Source organism: Eleutherodactylus coqui, chromosome 1 (genome assembly GCF_035609145.1).
Source record: "Eleutherodactylus coqui strain aEleCoq1 chromosome 1, aEleCoq1.hap1, whole genome shotgun sequence".
In the NCBI taxonomy this organism is placed as follows: Eukaryota; Metazoa; Chordata; class Amphibia; order Anura; family Eleutherodactylidae; genus Eleutherodactylus; species Eleutherodactylus coqui.
Genome location: NC_089837.1, coordinates 516,273,295 through 516,296,358, shown reverse-complemented (window position 1 = coordinate 516,296,358; position 23,064 = coordinate 516,273,295). Strand labels below are relative to the sequence as shown.

At 47.5% G+C, this 23,064-nt stretch overlaps 1 protein-coding gene across 2 annotated transcripts in view; it reads right to left on the bottom strand.

Moving 5' to 3' along the window:
- The window catches only part of LOC136614744 (keratin-associated protein 4-6-like), a 426,222-nt gene extending 404,345 nt beyond the window's left edge, over positions 1–21,877 (bottom strand). For both annotated transcript variants that reach the window (XM_066594135.1, XM_066594138.1), the window contains exons 1-2: positions 21,753–21,877; positions 10,943–11,065 (exon numbers count right to left, since the gene is read on the bottom strand). In XM_066594135.1, coding sequence (XP_066450232.1) covers positions 10,943–11,065; positions 21,753–21,872 — 243 coding nt within the window. In that variant the 5' untranslated portion in view covers positions 21,873–21,877. The remainder of the gene's footprint in view (positions 1–10,942; positions 11,066–21,752) is intronic.
- Between the last annotated feature and the right edge of the window lie 1,187 nt (positions 21,878–23,064).

Below are 23,064 nucleotides of genomic sequence, written 5' to 3'. Positions count from 1 at the left end.
TGTGTACTGCATATTTTAACCACACAATTTAGGCAAAACAAAAGGAAAAAATTACAATTTTCATTTTTTTTCCAATTGTTTCATTTTAATAAAACGTTTTTTGTACAGCAAACATATGAATTAGGACTTGCGCCCCAAAATGGATACCCCCGTTTGTTCTGTGTTCAGAAACATATCCATTGCAGCCCCAATCTGCTTGGTGGACACATGGTGAGGCCTATAATGGATGGAACACCCATTGGATTTCAGGGCACAACTGAATAAATTGAACCATTAAACTGCCAAAATGAAAGAGAACCTCCACTAATGATCCCATCTGAAAACTAGACCCCTTAACGAATTCATCTAGGTGTGTCCTGAGCATTTTGACTCCACATTTTGTTTGCAAAAATTATTATAAAGAAAGTGAAAAATATATATATATTTTTTTATATATATACATTTGTTACTTTCATGACAGTTTTCTTTGTTTTAGGGCGCCTACCCACTGGCGTTGCCGATTTTCGTGCGTGAAAAACGCAGTGTTTTCTGCGCCTTTTCCGCGGCGTTTGCCGCGCGTTTTTCGTTAATTTCCATTGACAATCATGGGTGCATTAAGAGAAAAATAAGGAGACATATGCAACTGACAGTTCCTATGTTAAAAATTGCAACGGACCGAAAAAAAAACCCCAATGGACAAGAACACATTCTATACTAATTGCTCTTCAGAAAAAACGCAAAACGCAATTTAGCATCGCAGGAAAAAAAATCGCCAGTGGGTAGGCGCCCTTAAGCAGGAAAAACTGGAGAGCCGCACCCCAAATTCTATACACTAGTTCTGTGTTCAGTAATACCCCCATTATAGCACCAATCTGCATACAGGACACATGGCTAGGCCTATAATGGAGGGGCCATCCATTGGATTTCAGGGCGCAACTGATTAAATTCCAGGCGCCATTGCAAAAAAAAATATGACTCCTTAAAAAGAATCTCTTCCTTTTTTCGCAATCCCCTATATATTTAATAAAATTAATAATGTAAGACTGTATGGTAGGTTTCAAAGAATGGGTAATTACAGAGGCCTGGTTTGGATGGATACATGGGACAATGAAATCTGATATCCCTCCTCCTCCTTCTTTGTTGCAAACTCGACGCTTTTTGCGGGGGTATTTTTTGCCCATAGTTTCAGGGATGGGATGCAAAAAATGGCGCTCTGTAAGCCTCTACAACTCATTGGACTATAATACATCCTGAGGTGCTGTTGTCTCAAATAAAAGGTGCTTTACAAGCTGCTCCTGGAACTGCAGGAAGCTCAGCGTTCCCCGAGATGTTTAATAAATTACATACACATTATACGTAGCGATCTGTATCAGGTAGATTGCTACCTTTTTATACCATGCTCTGGTTTTGCATCTCACGAGATACTGCTGAAGCGCCTGGTCCGACAGATCTATGTTCCCCATAAATTTATTGTAGTCTATGAAACAGGCGGGTTTTCTTTTTTGCGTCGCAGCCCCTCTACCTCACTTCAATGCAGGTGTCTGTGTGTTCGGTTGAGGTCATGTACTCCTCTCTCTTATTATGCAACTTTATGGCAAGCGAGGGGTCATTTGCCATCGCTTAAGGCGCCCCCCTTTCTACACATCTGTATGCCAGGAATTGTGGAAACCCCACCCTGTTTTGCGCACAGTTCCACAGGCCCCAGTATCTGCACTGTGGAAATGCTTTGTACAGTTGAAGACCGGTGTAATAGTTGTCAGTATAACGTGGTACCCTTTATTTAAAAACGGGCCCATGAGCTCCCACATGATTTTTCTATTTATGCCGATATGTTCCAGACAGTTAAAGGGATTAAGATGGTGGTCTCTGCCCTCATAAATAAAAAAATCACAGGTATACCCTGTTGCGCTCTCACAAACTTTATAAAGCTAAATGCCATACTTAGCGCGTTTTGAGGGTATAAATTCTCATAAGTTACTCGTCCACAGGAAAATTCTTTTCTGGGGTATAAATATTTTTAAAGGAATCTTTTAATAAATAATTAGGGGCCACAATTTGCATAATATATCTTACTTTGGGTCATCTCCGGTAACCGACAGCATATAAATGTCACATGCAGAGTCTGCAGGGGTTTAATCCTAAGAGGATACATGCTTTAAAGTCCTCTAGGATTAAAGCCCACTTGGGCAGGATGTAAAAAGACAAAGACAGACACTAAGGGCGCCCACCCACTGGCGATTTTTTTCCCTGCGAAATTCGCAGCATTTTTTTCTCTGCAGGGGTCTATGGGACTTGTAATGTTAAAATCGCGATCGCGCAAAATCGCAATTTACCGCAAAATCGTGATTTTGCACGATCGCGATTTTAACATTACAAGTCCCATAGACCCCTGCAGAGAAAAAAATGCTGCGAATTTTGCAGGGAAAAAAAATCGCCAGTGGGTGGGCGCCCTTAGGCTGGGTTCACACAGGGCGTATTCCCGTCGGAAATCTCGCGGTTTGGACGCAAGACTTCCGCCGGGAGAACCGCCGCGGTTCAAGCCGCGGCGGCTTTGAAGCGGCCCGGCCGCTTGCTTTTCCGTTGCGGCCGGCTCTCCCATAGAGGAGAGCGCGGCCGTGACATAAATAAACAAAAAAGAAAAGATAAACAGACATGCTCAATCTTTGGAAACCGCGGCTGCGGCCGCGGCAGCCGCGTTCTCAACCGGATTAACCGCTGCGGATTAGCCGTCCCGTGTGGACGAGATTTCTGAGAAATCTCATCCACAAGGCTGGCTAATCCCGAGATTAGCGGCCGCGTGCGGATCTGCTGCGGCAAAACCGTGGCAAATCCGCCCTGTATGAACCCAGCCTAAGGGGTTAATACTGAGTCAGTGTCTATGTGGGTGATTAATACTAAACGGTGGCCTACATTGGGCATTATTAGTGGGTGTGTTCCTATATGGAGCATTACTACTGATTGCTGGCCTATATGGGCCTTTATAAGGGCGCCCACCCACTGGCGTTTGCGATTTTCGCGTCTTTTTCGCGGCATTTTCGCGTCTTTTTCGTGCCTTTTCCATTAACATTCATGGGTGCATTAAGAGAAAAATAAGGACACATATGCAACTGACAGTTCCTATGTTAAAAATTGCAACGGACCGAAAAAAAACCCGCCAGTGGACAGGAGCACATTCAATTCTAATTGCTCTTGAGAAAAAACGCAAAACGCAAAGGAAAAAAAATCGCCAGTGGGTGGGCGCCCTTACATGGCAGGAGCCTGTCAGGGCCAATATTACTGAGTGAGGAGTCTTTTTAAAGGTATTATTATTCACTGGGGGCTCTTTTATTGTGTGTGGAATTCAAAAAGTGGCAATTGCTATATGGGGCCTAAAAATAACCCAAAATGGCATACTATTACTATGTTGGTCACCTCAAGTGTATTACTAATATCTATGGCACTATGGATGGGATTATATAGAAGTTTATATAGAATTTGGCACAAAGCTAGGTCCCTGGAAAATTGAGGAGTCAAAAATCTCGGTGTCAAATTCTTTAGAGAGCAGTTGCAACCGGAAGAAGTCGCCATGACTGTCTGGGCCAGATGAAGTAAAAGGGAAAGTGAACAACTTGAGTCAGAAGGGATATTGCGTGTGATCACTGAATAGAACAGTACTGTAATCATATATACAGTCTGCAAAACATCTGTGTAGATATAATATATACCACTATATGGTCAATGAATGGGGTATAATATTTGTTTATACAGTATTTTTTTCAGTAACACTATGCTAATATTATGTGATCACAGTCTCAAGGTATTATCTGACCTTCAAAGTATTGTTACTGATAATATTGATCTTTGTAGTGGTCTTTTTTTTCAGTGACAGTATGTTGGTATTAATCACTATGTGGTGGTAATATGTAATCATGGGGTGACTGGATTATTTAGGCCTTATTTAGTGTTATTATTGGTGATGTTGGTCTTGCTATAGTGGAATTTGTGGAGGTGAATATAAGGCCTATGATGATTACTGTGATACTGGATGTGTAGTTTTGCTATTCTTCACTACTACAATATAAATGCTTATTTTTTATGTAAATTTTTAAATACATTTTGACTAGAGATGAGCGAGCACACTCGTCCGAGCTTGATGCTCGTTCGAGCATTAGGATGTTCGAGATGCTCGTTACTCGAGACGAGCACCACGCGGTACTCGAGTCAATTCCATTTCCTTCCCTGCATGTTTAGCACCATTTTTTAGCCAATAGACATGCAGGGAAGGCATTACCACTTCCTCCTGTGACGTGCCAGCCCTATCTCACCCCCCTGCAGTGAGTGGCTGGTGAGATCAAGTGACCGCCGAGTACTTAAAACGGTCCTGCCCGTGGCTCGCCTCAGGCACACACTGGGATAGATTAAGGAAAGTGCTGCTGCTACTATAGGGAAAGTGTTAGTATAGGATCCTGTCCTCAAGAATCCCAACGATCCTTCTTAGGGCCACATCTGACCGTGTGCATTACTGTTGTGGCTGGCAGGGAGCAGTTTTGCACAATTGTTTTTTTTCATCTCAGGCTGTGCAGGCCATTACAGCTATAGCATTCTCAGTCTGCAGTCTATAGTACAGAGAATAGGGAAAGTGCTGCAGAGAAAGGGAAAGTGGTAGTGTAGGATCCTGTCTACAAGAACCCCAACGGTCCTTCTTAGGGCTACCGCTGACTGTCTGCATTTTACTGGGTGTCTGCTAAACAGTACTGTAATATTACCGGGGCCACTGCAAAGTATTTCAGCTCAGCCGCTGTGGAGAGCGTCTCACAATACCATTTACGTTGGTAGGGTTGAGATCGCTGCAGTTACCAGCACTATTCACTGGCTTTACAGTCTTCTCCCACTCCACACAGCCTCTCTTATGTACAAGTTTCTGCGAGCAGTAAATTACCCCTAGGTATCAGCGCGAGACAGCGGATTACTTTTTTCCTAGTCACAGCATAGAGCCTCCACTATCTACAAGTCTCAGTGCGCGGTGAATTAAGGCCCAGTTCTCATTCCTGTACAGTGGGGTGATTTATTTGGCCCTAGCTCTATTCGTAATCCGCCATGATGAGGGGTAGGGGTAGGGGTCAAGGACGTGTACGTGGGCGAGGACGCAGAGGTCCAAGTGAGGGTGTGGGCACAGGCTGAGTTCTTGGTCCAGGTGAATCACAGCCGGCTGCTGTGGGATTAGGAGACAGCCAAGTTTCTGGGGTCTCAGCTTCATATCACAATTTAAGGGTCCACGTGGTAGACCTTTATTACAAACAGAGCAGTGTGAGCAGGTCCTGTCATGGATGGCAGAAAATGCATCCAGCAATGTATCGACCCCCCAGTCTTCTACGCAGTCCACTGCTGCAACTCTGAATCCTTTGGCTGCTGCCCCTCCTTCCTACCAGCCTTCTCACTCCATGAAAATAACACATTCTGATAAGCAGGCAGACTCCCAGGAACTGTTCTTGATTCCCTGCCTTGAGTGGGAAAAAAGGGTTCCTCTCTCACGTGACCGCTGCCCAACCTTTGGAAAGTTCCCGGGGTCCGGGTGATGAGGCTGGGGACTTCCGGACTTGTCTCAAGACCTGTTTGTGCATGAGGAGGATGATGATGATGAGACACAGTTGTCTGTCAGTGGGGTAGTAGTAAGAGCACTAAGTCCGAGGGAGGAGCGCACAGAGGATTCGGAGGAAGAGCAGCAGGACGATGAGATGACTGACCCCACCTGGTTTGCTAAGCCTACTGAGGACAGGTCTTCAGAGGGGGAGGCAAGTGCAGCAGCAGGACAGGTTGGAGGAGGCAGTGGGGTGGCCAGGGGTAGAGGCAGGGCCAGAGCGAAGAATCCCCCAACTGTTTCCCAAAGCGGCCCCTCGCGCCAAGCCACCGTGCAGAGGCCTAGGTGCTCAAAGGTGTGGATGTTTTTCAGTGAGAGCGCAGACGACCGACGAACAGTGGTGTGCAACCTGTGTCGCACCAAGAACAGCCGGGAAGCCATCACTACCAGCCTCACCACCACCAGCATGCGCAGGCATATGATGGCTAAGCACCCCATAAGGTGGGACAAAGGCCGTTCACTGCCTCCGGGTCACACCACTGCCTCTTCACCTGTGCCCCCACCTGCCACTCAGATCCAACCCCCCTCTCAGTACACAGGCACGAGCGCCTACCGGCCTGCACCCACACCCTCACCTAAACTGTCCTCGACCACATCTAGCAATGTCTCGCAGCACAACGTTCAGCTGTCGCTAGCGCAAGCGTTGGAGCGAAAATGTAAATACGCTGCCACGCATCCGCACGCACAAGCTTTAAACGTGTGCATTGCCAAATTAATCAGCCTGGAGATGCTGCCGTACAAGCTTGGGGAAACGGATGCTTTCAAAAACATGAAGGCGGCGGCGGTCCCGCGGTACTCAGTCCCCAGTCGCCACTATTTTTCCCGCTGTGTCGTCCCAGCCCTACACCAGCACGTCTCCCGCAACATAAATCGTGCCCTCACCAACGCGGTTACTGGGAGCGTCCACTTAACCATGGACACGTGGACAAGTACTGGCGGCAGGGCCACTATATCTCTCTGACGGCACATTGGGTGAATTTTGTGGAGGCTGGGACCGCGCACGTCCTACCCACACCCAGAATACCGGGTCTTACCTCAGCGCTGGTATCTGCGGCATATTATGCCACCTCCTCTAAACCCTCCCCCTCCTCCTCCTCCTACACAACCTCTACCTCTCAATTCATAAATGTGAGCAGCACGTCGCCAGCAGTCGGTGTCACGCGGAGTGGCAGCACAGCGGTGGGCAAGCATCAGCAGGCCGTGCTGAAACTACTCAGCTTAGGTGACGAGGCACACGGTCCCCGAATTGCTGCAGGGTCTGACCGATCTCTGGCTTTCGCCGCTGAGCCCCCAACCGGGCATGGTTGTGTGTGACAACAGCCGTAACCTGGTGGCGGCTCTGCAGCTTGGCAGCCTCACACACGTGCCATGCCTGGCCCGCGTCTTCAATCTGGTGGATCAACGGTTTCTGAAAAACTACCTGCACTTGTCTGACCTGCTCGGCAAGGAGCGACTCGTTTGCGCACATTTCCGCAAGTCCACCACGGACGCTGCCACCCTAAGGACCCTGCAACATCGGTTTAATCTGCTAGAGCACTGACTGCTGTGCGACGTGCCCACACGCTGAAATTCTACGCTGCACATGTTGGCCAGGCTCTATGAGCAGCATAGAGCAGTAGTGGAATACCAGCTGCAACATGGGCGGAGCAGAGGTAGTTAGCCTCCCCAATTCTTCACCGAGGAGTGGGCCTGGATGGCCCACTTTGAGGAGTCTACCCAGATGGCGAGCAGCGACGCTGCAATCATTAGCATAACCATCCCGCTGCTATGCCTGCTGAGGAGTTCGCTGCAAGGCATAAAGGCCGACGCTTTGCGGTTGGAACAGGAGACGGGGGATGACAGTATGTCGCTTGATAGCCAGACCACCCTCATGTCTATATCTCAGCGCGTTTTGGAGGAGGAGGTGGAGGAGCAGTAAGAGGACGAGGGGGAAAAGACAGCTGGGCACACTGCAGAGGGTACCCAAGCTGCTTGCCTCTCATCTGTTCAGCGTGTTTGACCTGTGGAGGAGGAGGAGGATCCTGAAAGTCATCTTCCTAGTGAGGACAGCCATGTCTTGCATACTGGCACCCTGGCACACATGGCTGACTTCATGTTAGGATGCCTTTCTCGTGACCCACGCATTGAGGCCAACACGGATTACTGGGTGTACACACTTCTCAACCCACGGTACAAGGAGAACCTTTTATCTCTCATTCCCGAAGAGGAAAGGGGTACGAGAGTGATGCAATACCACAGGGCCCTGGTGGAAAAAGTGATGCTAAACTTCCCATTTGACAGCGCTAGTGCCAGAAGGCACAGTTCCAAGGGCCAAGTAGCAGGGGAGGTGCGGAGATCAGGCAGCATGTTCAGCGCAGGCAGGGGAAAACTCTCCAAGGCCTTCGCCAGCTTTATGGCTCCCCAGCAAGACTGTGTCACCACTCCCCAGTCAAGGCTGAGTCGGAGGGAACACTGTAAAAAGATGGTGAGGGAGTACGTAGCCAATCGTACTGCTGTCCTCCATGATGCCTCTGCTCCATTCAACTATTGTGTGTCAAAGCTGGACACGTGGCATGAACTTGCATTGTATGTCCTGGAGGTGCTGGCTTGCACTGCCACTAGCGTCTTGTCAGAGGGGGTGTTTAGTGCAGCTGGGGGAATCATTACGGATAAGCGTACTCGCCTGTCAACTGCCAGTGCCCACATGCTTACACTCATAAAGATAAATAAAGCCTGGATTTCCCCAGACTTCTCTTCTCCACCGGCGGAGAGCAGTGGAACCTAAAGATTTTTTTCGCTGCAACCGCAGATAAAAGAATTCTTCTCTATCACCGGAAAAAAAGGGGAATTTAGTAGAGATGAGCGAGCATACTCGTCCGAGCTTGATACTCGTTCGAGTATTAGGGTGCTCGAGATGCTCCTTATTCGAGACGAGCACCACGCGGTACTCGTCTCGATTAAACGAGCACTGACCATTGAATTCAATGGAGCCGGCAATACAGCCGGCTCCATAGAAAGCAATGGGCTGCCGGCGATCGCGGGATGAATTGTCGGGAAGGGCTTAAATATATAAGCCCTTCCCTGCAATTCATCCAGAAATGTGTAAAAATAAAAAATATATATACTCACCTTGTCCCGGCAGACGGAGTTCAGCGCAGCCGGATTGCAGTGGGTGGGAAGGGGGTGTGAGTCAGACCTGCCCCTGATTGGTTCAGCGCTGAGCCAATCAGAGGCAGGTCTCACTCACACCCATTCAACTTTGATTTTTTCATGGTTCATGTCGTGGGTTGCCTAGGACCCACCTATGCTGTGGGTGCACACAGACTTCCCATGCCAGTGACTTTATGCCAGACAGCTAAATCCCCGACTGACTTGTGTAGGGTGCAGAGTGCAGATGGCTTTTCCCTTGCGGTGTCGATTGAGCTATCTGACACCAACACAGAAGGAATAGTGTGAGGGGACCCGGATTGCCCATTGCTATGTAACTCGTGGCACCTGGGGTCACACAGTGTGTTTGCTGGGACCTGGCTCACATACTTCCCACACAGTGCTGGCACCTGAGCCCCCTTTATGTCCACGTTTGCAGCTCCTGACGGAGGTGGCACAGGATTGGAATGAAGATCGAACGTCAATTTCTCATCGATTCTCAACAGCATTGTGGGCTATAGCCCCCCTTTTAAAGAGGGTCGCTGCCTGGCCCTGCCAACCCTCTGCAGTGTGTGCCTCCGGTTCTTCCTCATCGCAGATGCACTTGGAAATAGACATGAGGGTGGTGAAGCTATGAAGCGAGCGTGTGGCATGAGGGCAGCTGAAGGCTGGGCAGGGAAACTTTTGTGTGCGCTGTGGACGCAGGGTCATGCGGGGGGGGGGGGGGGGTTGGGCAGCATGTAACCCAGGAGAAGAGGCAGCGGTGTGACCCCCCCCAGGCAATGATTGTGCTTGGTTGCAGGTAGTGTGGTGCTTTGCTAAGGTGTGCCTTGCTAATGAGGGTTTGTCCGAAGTAAAAATTGTTAGGGGGTGGGGGCAGACTCTTGCCCCTATTGTTACTTAATAGTGGGACCTGGGCGCCTGAGATGCAGCCCTGCATGCTGCCCTGCCCTGCCCTATCCGTTTCTGTGGTGTTTCCATGACTTTCTGAGGTTTTCCAGAGTTTCACAAGTGAAGACCTATCTGGAGCATCGGTCATATACAAAATGCTCGAGTCCCCATTGACTTCCATGGGGTTTGTTACTCGAAACGAGCTCTCGAGCATCGCAGAAAGTTCGACTCGAGCAACGAGCACCCAAGCATTTTGGTGCTCGCTCATCTCTAATTTTGACATTTGTTTATTTAAAAAACAGAATGTGATTTTTGGACTACTCAGTATAGCAAAAATTACACATACATCTAAAGTAGCAAAACAAACTATTAGTTGATTCGGAAGGATCAGCGTGAGTTCATGATATTTGCACAAGCATCGCTCTTTCTCATGGGTGGAAAAATCACACCCTGGTTTAAAAGGCTAATTACGAGGTGTCGGTGTTCGAGTATGCTCAGTGTTTTGCTCATGCCCACGCATACATATGTGCACTTTTGTGCACCTCATAGACTCCTGTCGGGATTTTGGTGCGCAAATGAGCTTAAGAATAGAGCATGTCATGGAGGCTTTTGCACGGGTGTGAAATGCAATGCCATTAGCCTATTGACTTCTATCAGGCCACTTTCACCAGCAATTTTTTATTTTTTATTTTTTGTAGTGCAAGTAAAATTGCACATAATCTATCTTGGCGCATACACACCAACATATTGCTTGGGGATTGACAACATGCAGGAGAAATTTTGCAGACGTACTAAAATCTACAACAAAAGCCATTTGGTGCAGATCTTAAAAGTTGGACAGATGATCGGAACAAAACTTCCAGTTCTTCACATCTCGGCTCTTAATTTCGAGAAGCAGAACGCCCTCAGAGCCCTGTGAATTTGGGAAGGATAATTTTTCTAACTTCATACTTCTAAAATAAATAACATAGTAACCCTTCCGTGTATAGTTCTTATAAGATGCTCCAGGCTCTATATTTTATGAGCAATGCAAAAGCTTTACTTAAAAAATGTGAAGAGACAGGCAGAGGGCCCTTAGGCCTCGTCCACAAGGCAAAACATCACTGCACAATTGGGCACAGATTCCGCACACGAATCTGCAGCTAAATCTGCACTATTTTGAAATTCTATTGAATGCTCTGCCAATCCGAGCTGTAGGTCATAGAGTGGGAATCCTGCCTCATGGAGTGTCATATTGGAAAATTAATGATGGGGATCTGACAGTGAGTGAGGAATTATACTGAGTGCAGGGAGGAGAAACCAGTACAACAGCGGCTTACAGGTACTCACCGGACCGTAACATTTCACATAAGGTATTGAATTTAGGACACATTTCCCAGAGCCCTTAGGGGAATCCCTGAAGCAACACCGGCTCTCACAATCATCACTGTATATACATGGATCTCCACACTTCTAGATGTAAAACACAGGAAATAAATGTTTAGTGAATGTATTTATAAGGTTTCATATTAATGTCACAGGAGAAAGTAAAGACAATTTACTTTCCTCCCGAAATCCATAAACTTATCAAATCTACTGCATGTCGCTGAGGTGTTTGAGCTTTTTTTTAAATGATTTTGATTGACCCTGGCTGCTGGATGTATTCAACATTATGGACTTCCTGCTGACCTTGTTGTTTCATGAAGATCAGCAGTGTCCCCTGCTGGTAGAGTCTATGGAACCACCATTGTTCGACATGATGAGTGAGGCAGAGTAGTTGGTGCTGAACGCACAGAAATAGTGAAGTTTACCTTTTTCATGAAAGATGGAGCAACACCTCTGCAATGCCATTTATTGGAAGGCAGCATTCCTGCAAGTTAATGTAAGACATTTTAAACAAGCTTTGTAACAATGACAGTCAGCTGTTTTGGGGTGATTGCCACTCATCAGTGCACAGCAGGTTTCTGACTAGGCTAGTAAAAAGCGTATAGAGGTGGTAGTTGTGGCTTTGGCTCAACATTCTCAGTTATGCCTTGTAACAATGTTTAAAAAGTCTTACATTGTTTTCCAGGAATGCTGCCTTCCAATAGGTGGCACTGCAGAGGCACTGTTCCAGCTTTCTATTTGCATACTTCCCAAAGGAACATGAATGGCCCTTTAAGTCTCCTCACACCTTATAGATGGTGTTAGGTCTAGCAGATGGAAGCATTGTCTGGCCTCCTGAGTCAGCTTCTGTTTCTTCCAGCACTCCAAGGGTTACTGTGTCTTGTTCCTCCACCCAGCTGGTAGTGATATGCAATTAGAGATGAGCAAACGTACTCGTCCGAGCTTGATACTCATTCGAGTATTAGCGTGTTCGAGATGCTTGTTACTAGAGGCGAGCACCACGCGATGTTCGAGTTACTTTCACTTTTATCTCTGAGACGTTAGCGCGCTTTTCTGGCCAATAGAAAGACAGGGAAGGCATTACAACTTCCCCCTGAGACGTTCAAGCCCTATACCACCCCCCTGCAGTGAGTGGCTGGCGAGATCAGGTGTCACCCGAGTATATAAATCGGCCCCTCCCGCGGCTCGCCACAGATGCATTCTGACAGAGATCAGGGAAAGTGCTGCTGATGGTGGAGCTGCTATAGGGAGAGTGTTAGGAGTGATTTTAGGCTTCAAGAACCCCAACGGCCCTTCTTAGGGCCACATCTGACTGTGTGCAGTACTGTTGAGGCTGCTTTTTGCAGTGTTGCACTTTTTTTTTTTTTGTATATCGGCCGTGCAGAGCATTGCGTCCTCAGTCTGCAGGAATTTTACATAGTCCAGGGCCAGTAGTGGTGAGGCAGGGACAGTGAAAGAGATATACTGTGTATATAGGCAGTGGGCTTTTCCAAAAAAATTTGGGAAAAAACATTCTATTTGGGCTGCCTGTGACCGTCCTGAGTGTACTGCGTCTCTGCTGGGGGTAGTAGTCCTAATTAATACGCAGCCAGCTAAGTGTTACAGCAGGCTTGCGCAAAATTCTTTCCTGGCTCTGCTGTGCATTACACATCACCGCTGTCATTCTGTCCAGAGGGAAACAGTCTGCAGTAATTTTACAAAGTCCAGGGCCAGTAGTGGTGAGCCAGGGACAGTGAAAGAGATATACTGTGTATATAGGCAGTGGGCTTTTCCCAAAAAATGTGTGAAAAAACATTCTATTTGGGCTGCCTGTGACCGTCCTGAGTGTACTGCGTCTCTGCTGGGGGTAGTAGTCCTAATTAATACGCAGCCAGCTAAGTGTTACAGCAGGCTTGCGCAAAATTCTTTCCTGGCTCTGCTGTGCATTACACATCACCGCTGTCATCCTGTCCAGAGGGAAACAGTCTGCAGTAATTTTACATAGTCCAGGGCCAGTAGTGGTGAGCCAGGGACAGTGAAAGAGATATACTGTGTATATAGGCAGTGGGCTTTTCCAAAAAAAATTGGGAAAAAACATTCTATTTGGGCTGCCTGTGACCGTCCTGAGTGTACTGCGTCTCTGCTGGGGGTAGTAGTTCTAATTCATATGCAGCCAGCTAAGTGTTACAGCAGGCTTGCGCAAAATTCTTTCCTGGCTCTGCTGTGCGTTTCGTAAGCGAAGTCAGCCTCCAACCACAGGCCAATAAGCGGCACATTTAATTACAGCGTTCTGTTTCTGCACTACTGGTAATACACCATGCTGAGGGGTAGGGGTAGGCCTAGAGGACGTGGACGCGGGAGAGGACGCGGAGGCCCAAGTCAGGGTGTGGGCATAGGCCGAGCTCCTGATCCAGGTGTATCGCAGCCGACTGCTGCGGGATTAGGAGAGAGGCACGTTTCTGGCGTCCCCACATTCATCACACAATTAATGGGTCCACGTGGTAGACCTTAATTAGAAAATGAGCAGTGTGAGCAGGTCCTGTCGTGGATGGCAGAAAGTGCATCCAGCAATCCATCGACCACCCAGAATTCTGCGCCGTCCACTGCTGCAACTCTGAATCCTCTGGCTGCTGCTCCTCCTTCCTCCCAGCCTCCTCACTCCATTACAATGACACATTCTGAGGAGCAGGCAGACTCCCAGGAACTGTTCTCGGGCCCCTGCCCGGAATGAGCAGCAATGGTTCCGAATCCTCTCCCACTGGAGGAGTTTGTCGTGACCGATGCCCAACCTTTGGAAAGTTCCCGGGGTCCGGGGGATGAGGCTAGGGACTTCCGGCAACTGTCTCAAGAGTTTTCAGTGGGTGAGGAGGACGATGACGATGAGACACAGTTTTCTATCACTCAGGTAGTAGTAATTGGAGTAAGTCCGAGGGAGGAGCGCACAGAGGATTCGGAGGAAGAGCAGCAGGACGATGAGGTGACTGACCCCACCTGGTTTGCTATGCCTACTGAGGACAGGTCTTCAGAGGGGGAGGCAAGTGCAGCAGCAGGGCAGGTTGGAAGAGGCAGTGCGGTGGCCAGGGTTAGAGGCAGGGCCAGACCGAATAATCCACCAACTGTTTCCCAAAGCTCCCCCTCGCGCCATGCCACCCTGCAGAGGCCGAGGTGCTCAAAGGTCTGGCAGTTTTTCACTGAGAGTGCAGACGACCGACGAACAGTGGTGTGCAATCTTTGTCGCGCCAAGATCAGCCGGGGAGCCACCACCACCAGCCTCACCACCACCAGCATGCGCAGACATATGATGGCCAAGCACCCCACAAGGTGGGACGAAGGCCGTTCACTGCCTCCGGTTTGCACCGCTGCCTCTCCTCCTGTCCTCCAACCTGCCACTGAGATCCAACCCCCCTCTCAGAGCACAGGCACTACCGTCTCCTGGCCTGCACCCACACCCTCACCTTCGCTGTCCTCGGCCCCATCCACCAATGTCTCTCAGCGCACCGTGCAGCCGTCGCTAGCGCAACTGTTTGAACGCAAGCGCAAGTACGCCGCCACGCACCCGCACGCTCAAGCGTTAAAAGTGCACATAGCCAAATTTATCAGCCTGGAGATGCTGCCGTATAGGGTTGTGGAAACGGAGGCTTTCAAAGGTATGATGGCGGCGGCGGCCCCGCGCTACTCAGTTCCCAGTCGCCACTACTTTTCCCGATGTGCCGTCCCAGCCCTGCACGACCACGTCTCCCGCAACATTGTACGCGCCCTCACCAACGCGGTTACTGCCAAGGTCCACTTAACAACGGACACGTGGACAAGCACAGGTGGGCAGGGCCACTATATCTCCCTGACGGCACATTGGGTGAATTTAGTGGAGGCTGGGACAGAGTCAGAGCCTGGGACCGCTCACGTCCTACCCACCCCCAGAATTGCGGGCCCCAGCTCGGTGGTGGTATCTGCGGCAGTGTTTGCTTCCTCCACTAAACCACCCTCCTCCTCCTCCTCCTCCTACGTAGCCTCTGTCTCGCAATCAAGATGTGTCAGCAGCAGCAGCACGTCGCCAGCAGTCGGTGTCGCGCGGCATGGCAGCACAGCGGTGGGCAAGTGTCAGCAGACCGTGCTGAAACTACTCAGCTTAAGAGAGAAGAGGCACACGGCCCACGAACTGCTGCATGGTCTGACAGAGCAGACCGACCGCTGGCTTGCGCCGCTGAGCCTCCAACCGGGCATGGTCGTGTGTGACAACGGCCGTAACCTGGTGGCGGCTCTGCAGCTCAGCAGCCTCACGCACGTGCCATGCCTGGCCCACGTCTTTAATTTGGTGGTTCAGCGCTTTCTGAAAAGCTACCCACGCTTGTCAGACCTGCTCGGAAAGGTGCGCCGGCTCTGCGCACATTTCCGCAAATCCCACACGGACGCTGCCACCCTGCGCACGCTGCAACATCGGTTTAATCTACCAGTTCACCGACTGCTGTGCGACGTGCCCACACGGTGGAACTCTACGCTCCACATGTTGGCCAGGCTCTATGAGCAGCGTAGAGCTATAGTGGAATACCAACTCCAACATGGGCGGCGCAGTGGGAGTCAGCCTCCTCAATTCTTTACAGAAGAGTGGGCCTGGTTGGCAGACATCTGCCAGGCCCTTGGAAACTTTGAGGAGTCTACCCAGATGGTGAGCGGGGATGCTGCAATCATTAGCGTCACCATTCCTCTGCTATGCCTCTTGAGAAGTTCCCTGCAAAGCATAAAGGCAGGCGCTTTGCGCTCGGAAACGGAGGTGGGGGAAGACAGTATGTCGCTGGATAGTCAGAGCACCCTTCTGTCTATATCTCAGCGCGTTGAGGAGGAGGAGGAGGAGGTGAAGGAGCATGAGGAGGAGGGGGAAGAGACAGCTTGGCCCACTGCTGAGGGTACCCATGCTGCTTGCCTCTCATCCTTTCAGCGTGTATGGCCTGAGGAGGAGGAGGAGGAGGGGGAGGAGGATCCTGAAAGTGATCTTCCTAGTGAGGAACCCTGGCACACATGGCTGACTTCATGTTAGGATGCCTTTCTCGTGACCCTCACGTTACACGCATTCTGGCCACTACAGATTACTGGGTGTACACACTGCTCGACCCATTTTATAAGGAGAACCTTTGCACTCTCATACCTGAAGAGGAAAGGGGTTTGAGAGTGATGCTATACCACAGGACCCTGGCGGACAAGCTGATGGTAAAATTCCCATCCGACAGCGCTAGTGGCAGAAGGCGCAGTTCCGAGGGGCAGGTAGCAGGGGAGGCGCGGAGATCAGGCAGCATGTACAGCACAGGCAGGGGAACACTCTCTAAGGCCTTTCACAGCTTTCTGGCTCCCCAGCAAGACTGTGTCACCGCTCCCCAGTCAAGGCTGAGTCGGCGGGAGCACTGTAAAAGGATGGTGAGGGAGTATGTAGCCGATCGCACGACCGTCCTCCGTGAGGGCTCTGCCCCCTACAACTACTGGTTGTCAAAGCTGGACACGTGGCCTGAACTCGCGCTGTATGCCCTGGAGGTGCTTACTTGTCCTGCGGATAGCGTCTTGTCAGAGAGGGTGTTTAGTGCGGCTGGGGGAATCATCACAGATAAGCGTACCCGCCTGTCAACCGACAGTGCCGACAGGCTTACACTCATCAAGATGAACAAAGCCTGGATTTCACCAGACTTCTCTTCTCCACCAGCGGACAGCAGCGATACCTAAGCAATACGTAGGCTGCACCCGCGGATGGAAGCATCGTTCTCTATCACCATCAAAAATGGGGACCTTTTAGCTTCATCAATCTGTGTATTCTATTCATACTCCTCCTCCTGCTCCTCCTCCTGAAACCTCACGTAATCACGCCGAACGGGCAATTTTTCTTAGGCCCACAAGGCTCAGTCATATAATTTTTGTAAACAATTTTTAGACGTTTCAATGCTCATTAAAGCGTTGAAACTTGCACCTGAACTAATTTTCATTTTAACTGGGCTGCCTCCAGGCCTAGTTATAAATTATGCCACATTAACCAAAGCGATTAATGGGTTTCACCTGCCCTCTTGGTTGGGCATGGGCAATTTTTCTGAGGTACATTAGTACTGTTGGTACACCAATTTTTTTGGCCCCTCGCCTACAGTGTAATCCAATTAATTTTTTGCCCACCTGCATTAAAGCTGATGTTACATCAGCTGTTCTGGGCACTGCAATGGGATATATTTATGTACCGCCGGTGGGTTACAGGGAGCCACCCATGCTGTCGGTCCACACGGAGTTGTAACTGCATGTGTCCACTTCTAAAGAACCCCAGTCTGACTGGGGCATGCAGTGTGGGTCCAAGCCCACCTGCATTAAACATGACATTACCTCAGCTGTCATGGGCAATGCAATGGGATATATTTATGTACCGCCGGTGGCTTCCTGGCACCCACCCATGCTGTCGGTCCACACGGAGTTGTAACTGCATGTGTCCACTTCTAAAGAACCCCAGTCTGACTGGGGCATGCAGTGTGGGCCGAAGACCACCTGCATTAAACATGACATTACCTCAGCTGTGCTGGGCACTGCAATGGGAAATATTTATGTACCACCGGTGGCTTCCTGGCACCCACCCATGCTGTCGGTCCACACGGAGTTGTAACTGCATGTGTCCACTTCTAAAGAACCCCAGTCTGACTGGGGCATGCAGTGTGGGCCCAAGCCCACCTGCATTAAACATGACATTACCTCAGCTGTGATGGGCAATGCAATGGGATATATTTATGTACCGCCGGTGGGTTCCAGGTAGCCACCCATGCTGTTCGTCCACACGGACTTCACAATAGGGAGTTGTACCTGCCTGTGTCTACTTATAAAAAAACCCAGTCTGACTGGGGCATGCAGTGTGGGCCGAAGCCCACCTGCATTTAATCTGACGTTAGCACTGCTGTCCAGGGCACTGCAATGGGATACATTTATGTACAGCCGGTGGGTTCCAGGGAGCCACCCATGCTGTGGGTGCATACGGAATTCCCATTGCGGAGTTGTACCTGCCTGTGACTATTTATAAAAAAACGCGGTCTGACTGGGGCATGCAGACACCTTGACAGAATGAATAGTGTGTGGCACATAGGTTCCCCATTGCTATGCCCACGTGTGCAGCTCCTCATGGCGGTGGTACAGGATTTTATTTCTCAATGCTTCTGTACAGCATTGTGGGCTATCGTCCTGCCCCTTTTAAAAAGGGTCGCTGCCTAGCCATGCCAACCTTCTGCAGTGTGTGCCTGCGGTTCCTCCTCATGGCAGACGCACTTATAAATAGACATGAGGGTGGTGTGGCATGAGGGCAGCTGAAGGCTGCGCATGGACACTTTGGTGTGTGCTGTGGACACTGGGTCGTGCGGGGGTGGGGGGTGGGCAGCCAGGAGAAGTGGCAGCGGAGTGTCATGCAGGCAGTGATTGTGCTTTGTTGGAGGTAGTGCGGTGCTTAGCTAAGGTATGCATTGCTAATGAGGGCTTTTCAGAAGTAAAAATTGTTGGGAGGGCGGGGCACTCTTGCCACTATTGTGGCTTAATAGTGGGACCTGGGAACTTGAGATGCAGCCCAACATGTAGCCCCTCGCCTGCCCTATCCGTTGCTGTGTTGTTCCCATCACTTTCTTGAATTGCCCAGATTTTCACAAATGGAAACCTTAGCGAGCATCGGCGATATACAAAATTGCTCGGGTCGCCCATTGACTTCAATGGGGTTCGTTATTCGAAACGAACCCTTGAGCATCGCGAAATTTTCGTCCCGAGTAACGAGCACCCGAGCATTTTGGTGCTCGCTCATCTCTATATGCAATCCTCCTTCTATTTAACCTCCCCAGACCTTTCCCATTTATCCTTGGTGTTATTGTGCATTTCCTTGCATGACTGCATTTGAGCTACTGCTATCATGTCTGCATCCAGTTCTTTGTTGTGTTTAGCTGGATGATTTTGTGTCTCTGTGTGAATCCAGACATTAATGCAGGCACTAGTTTTCACATGCATACACACATTTAGGGCTTACTCACACAGACCTTCCGTTGGTCCATCTGCTGTTCTTGTACTTTATGGACAACACACGGACCCACTTTGCACATAAACTGATTGTCTATATAAAAAATGCAGCATATCATATTATTGACCATATTACGGATGAGAATTGGACATGCAGATTGAACAGAAGAAGGACGGGTGTTTGTGTGCTATCCAATGTGTGTCATACCTTAGAATCTAGGGCATAACGTGTGTGTGTGTGTGTGTGTGTGTATATATATGTGTGTGTGTGTGTGTGTGTGTGTGTGTGTGTGTGTGTATGTATGTATATATATATATATATATATATATATATATATATATATATATATATATATATATATAATGGCAATGTACACATGCAGAAATACTCTTAAATGCATACTTTTATATATCCAGAGACACTTTTACACTCATAGCTTTATATACAAACCCTGTTTTACATCTGTAAATGTGCAAGTGCACTAGTATACATGTGTTAGCTGCCTCATGTTGTGATGACCTCACTTAATGGACCTCAGGTGCTGACACGGCCTCCACACCCTCTTTTAAGCAAGGCTCCACAGTAACTGTATGTTCATATATCCTGATAATTGTGGCATAATGCAACTTTTTTTGTGCAATTTTAGGAATTTGGAACACATGGATGCAGCTTTAATGAACAGGCGTGCTCACTGGTGGATCACCTGTCACTGCCAGGCTCTCCTCCATTGAAGAAGCTCTCCTATTCAGCAAGGACTGCTTGTACAATGTGCAGCTTGGAGCAGTACGGCCCTGAAGAGTTTTTCAATAGTTGCTGCATCTTGTTGCGTTTTAACTCTTGCTTCCCCTCTGGACACATTTAGAAGGCAGGACCCATGTTGGGGGAAGATGGGCCATGCTATACTGACACCGTCATCTTGCTGTAATGAATTGACAGGTATAGTGTGCGATGTGGTGAGGGGGTTTATTGTTAAAAACTTTAAAGCGACAATAGAGAAACTGCCTGTTGGTTTAAAGGTCCACCGGGGAATTCACCAATTTTCCAATCCGAGTCTGTCTTTAAAACATTTACTATAAGGGATTTTTTAAAGTCAGTTTTGCTAGAGGTGACATTGTCATTATCTGAGATTTATTTTATAAAATGTTGCACAATGTTGATAAATTTGTCGCATTTTTTAAATGTTTAGGAGATGTTTCTTTAATTTTCATGCATCCCATCTATTGGACTAAAATTTTGCAAAAATGTAACAACTTTTAAAAAGCAAAGAATAAATGGCCAGGCAGGAAGCCACACCCACTTTATATTCCAGTTTTTAAACCTGGCATGCAAGCACTAATTACCTTTTATTTCTGATGGAAATGGCTGATACATGTATCTCACAACTGATTAGACATTGTTTTGGAGCAAATATCACTGACACAAGGTGTAGATACATAGATAAATATGGCCTCTGCATTTACACTCTGTAAGGGAGAATTGTTGATATTGGGGCACATTTATTACGGGTGATGCACCACAATTCTTCATAAGAGCCGCCTTACATGAATATATGTGCATATTACTGTACTTTTTGCGGTCACTGGTCAATTTCACCTGGGAGTGGGACACAGCCATGGCTTGATTTAAATGTCTACTTAGTCTAATTACTACCAGGTGTGTTTTTTTCCCAGTGGGATTGTGCTGAGAGGGAAATATATGTGTATGTAGCTAGAAGATATGGAAGATATAGAGATATATTGCTATATGTCTTTCCTTTTTATACATGTGCTAATACTATGTATGCAATATTATAATGCAAAAAAACTTAATATGGATCTTAATGATAATTGAGTAGATATTACACCAGAGTTTTGCAAGAGATGTTATCTGAAGCTAACAGAAGAACAGAGTGCCTGACTACGTAACTCCTTGCAAAAAATGGAAACTGGAAGTACCTCACCTGGATAATAATTTACTTAACTGCCTATATGATTAACCCTGCCTCAGGCGGAATTGCGGACATTACATATATGGATATATAGGAAAAGATCAATAGGACGATAAGACAGTCACACATTCCTAGTTATGTGTAACTAGGCAATGTAACCTGCAATAGAGCGCACAGTTACCAGACCTCCGTGTGTGGTGTTTTTTTCCTTTACCGCCAACAACGGGGCATTGGGATGGGCCTGATTGGTGCTGTACACAGAATTACCCTGACAGTGCAGAGTATTGTGCAATTGCACCGGCATTGGTATGCACTTCTAAAGAGGCTTTTGGTGTGTGACTGTGCATAAAAATAAAGCTTGCCACATGAAATCAATGGTTTATGTTCCCTGCATATTGAGCACACATTTGCCTCCTGTTAGTACCGGGGAAGTGCTCATTGAACCCCTCCAGCATTATGAGCCACATGCAAATGTAGTCTAAGAAGTTGTACAAAGATCCCTAAATGCAATAAACTGAGCTCCCACCTGAAACTCTCATTTTCCCCTATATTGTCATGTACCCCTCAACAGATTTACTATACTGTTTCTACCATCCAAACAGGTTTCCTTGTGGCTCCATATTAACAAATTAAATGTTAAAGAGTTATATGACAATAGATATCTGGTACGTTTGGAAATGCTTAACTGCTCAGAAAAATGTACTTCTTCAGTAAATACCTGTTAGGAATATACTGTAGATATATAATATTGCCTTTTTAGCTTATTGTAAGACATGTTCTCTATTGTTAATATTGAAAGTATTCAAATATAGAAGTCTGAATTATATGCAATACTTAAAATATAAAATACAAAATACAATACACTTTACCAGCAATTGAGATTGTAGGACTTCCAAACAGAGCGATAGACACACAAACAGCAATATGGTCGTCATCCTATGCTGTGTCATTTCTGTAGTGATGAAGCCAATGGTGGACGACCTGAACATAGTGAGCCAGCCGGCAGAGAAAGGGAGACTGGAGAATGCTGTATATTCATGGCTTATATATAATTCACTCAACCACATAAATGTCAGAAAGATTTATTATCAGAGAAGAAAGTAAAACACCTAGAACTTAATGTTCCATCCTGGATCCTATTCCATTTAGTATTTACTTTTTCTTACTAAGTACATACTAGGTAAACAGAAACACATGAATTGCCAGACCAGATGTAGTTATGTCACAGTCAGTATATTAGGATTCCAAGTAATATGAGGTAACAGAAGAAATTACATACAATCCATGAACTAGAGCTAAATAACATGGCCAGCACATTGCTCTCCGCCTACCACTGCTGAGACGGACTCTCTCGCTCAGTGTCCTTCTTCCACTGAGATCTGTAATACATACTATGATTCTTGGTCTCTCAGATGGTCAGTGCACACTAATTCTTCCCCTGTCAATCTCCTCCCTTATCAGACTACTTAGCATACTTTCCCCCATCGCTCCAGTGCCTGATCAATATCTTTCCTAGGTTCTAGAAGTTTCCTAAGCGGCTTCTCATCTTAGGGTATCCTGGTTATATACTCATGTTAGTGTACCATGGTTATTTACTCATTTAGTGTTGCTTTTGGTAATGTTGATCTTTGTAGTTGTCTTTATTCAGTAACACTATGATATATTATTCTATCACTTTGTGGAGATAATATGGCATTGCAGTGTAAGTTGGTCCTTATATAGTGCTATTATTGTTAATATTAATCTTGATAGAGGAGATTTTGTGTAATGACAGTATGGTAGTAACTAAACAGGTCATGATGACGATTGCAGTAACATCATATGTGTTGTTGTTTCACTTTTTAGAAAATAAAACCGTTTTTAACAAATGTCATTAGCCCTTTTTTTTAGTCCCACCAAGCTAGGGATATCACAATGCATTTCCTTGATTATTTGAATAATGCTTTGGTATACTCAGTATAGCAAAAATTTATTCCCAGTGAGTCTAAAATTGTAAAGCAATCTATTAGGCTGTGCTAAAGGCTCATCCTATAAGTTATAAAGCTATCACATGCCTGGACTCCTTTCCTATGGCTAAAACTGTGTTTGGTAGCATTCCCTCATGCAATGTGGCCTGGCAAATGAGGTCCCCCTTTTTAATACTATGTCACAATTCACTTTTGGTTGTTAGCCATATCTAGG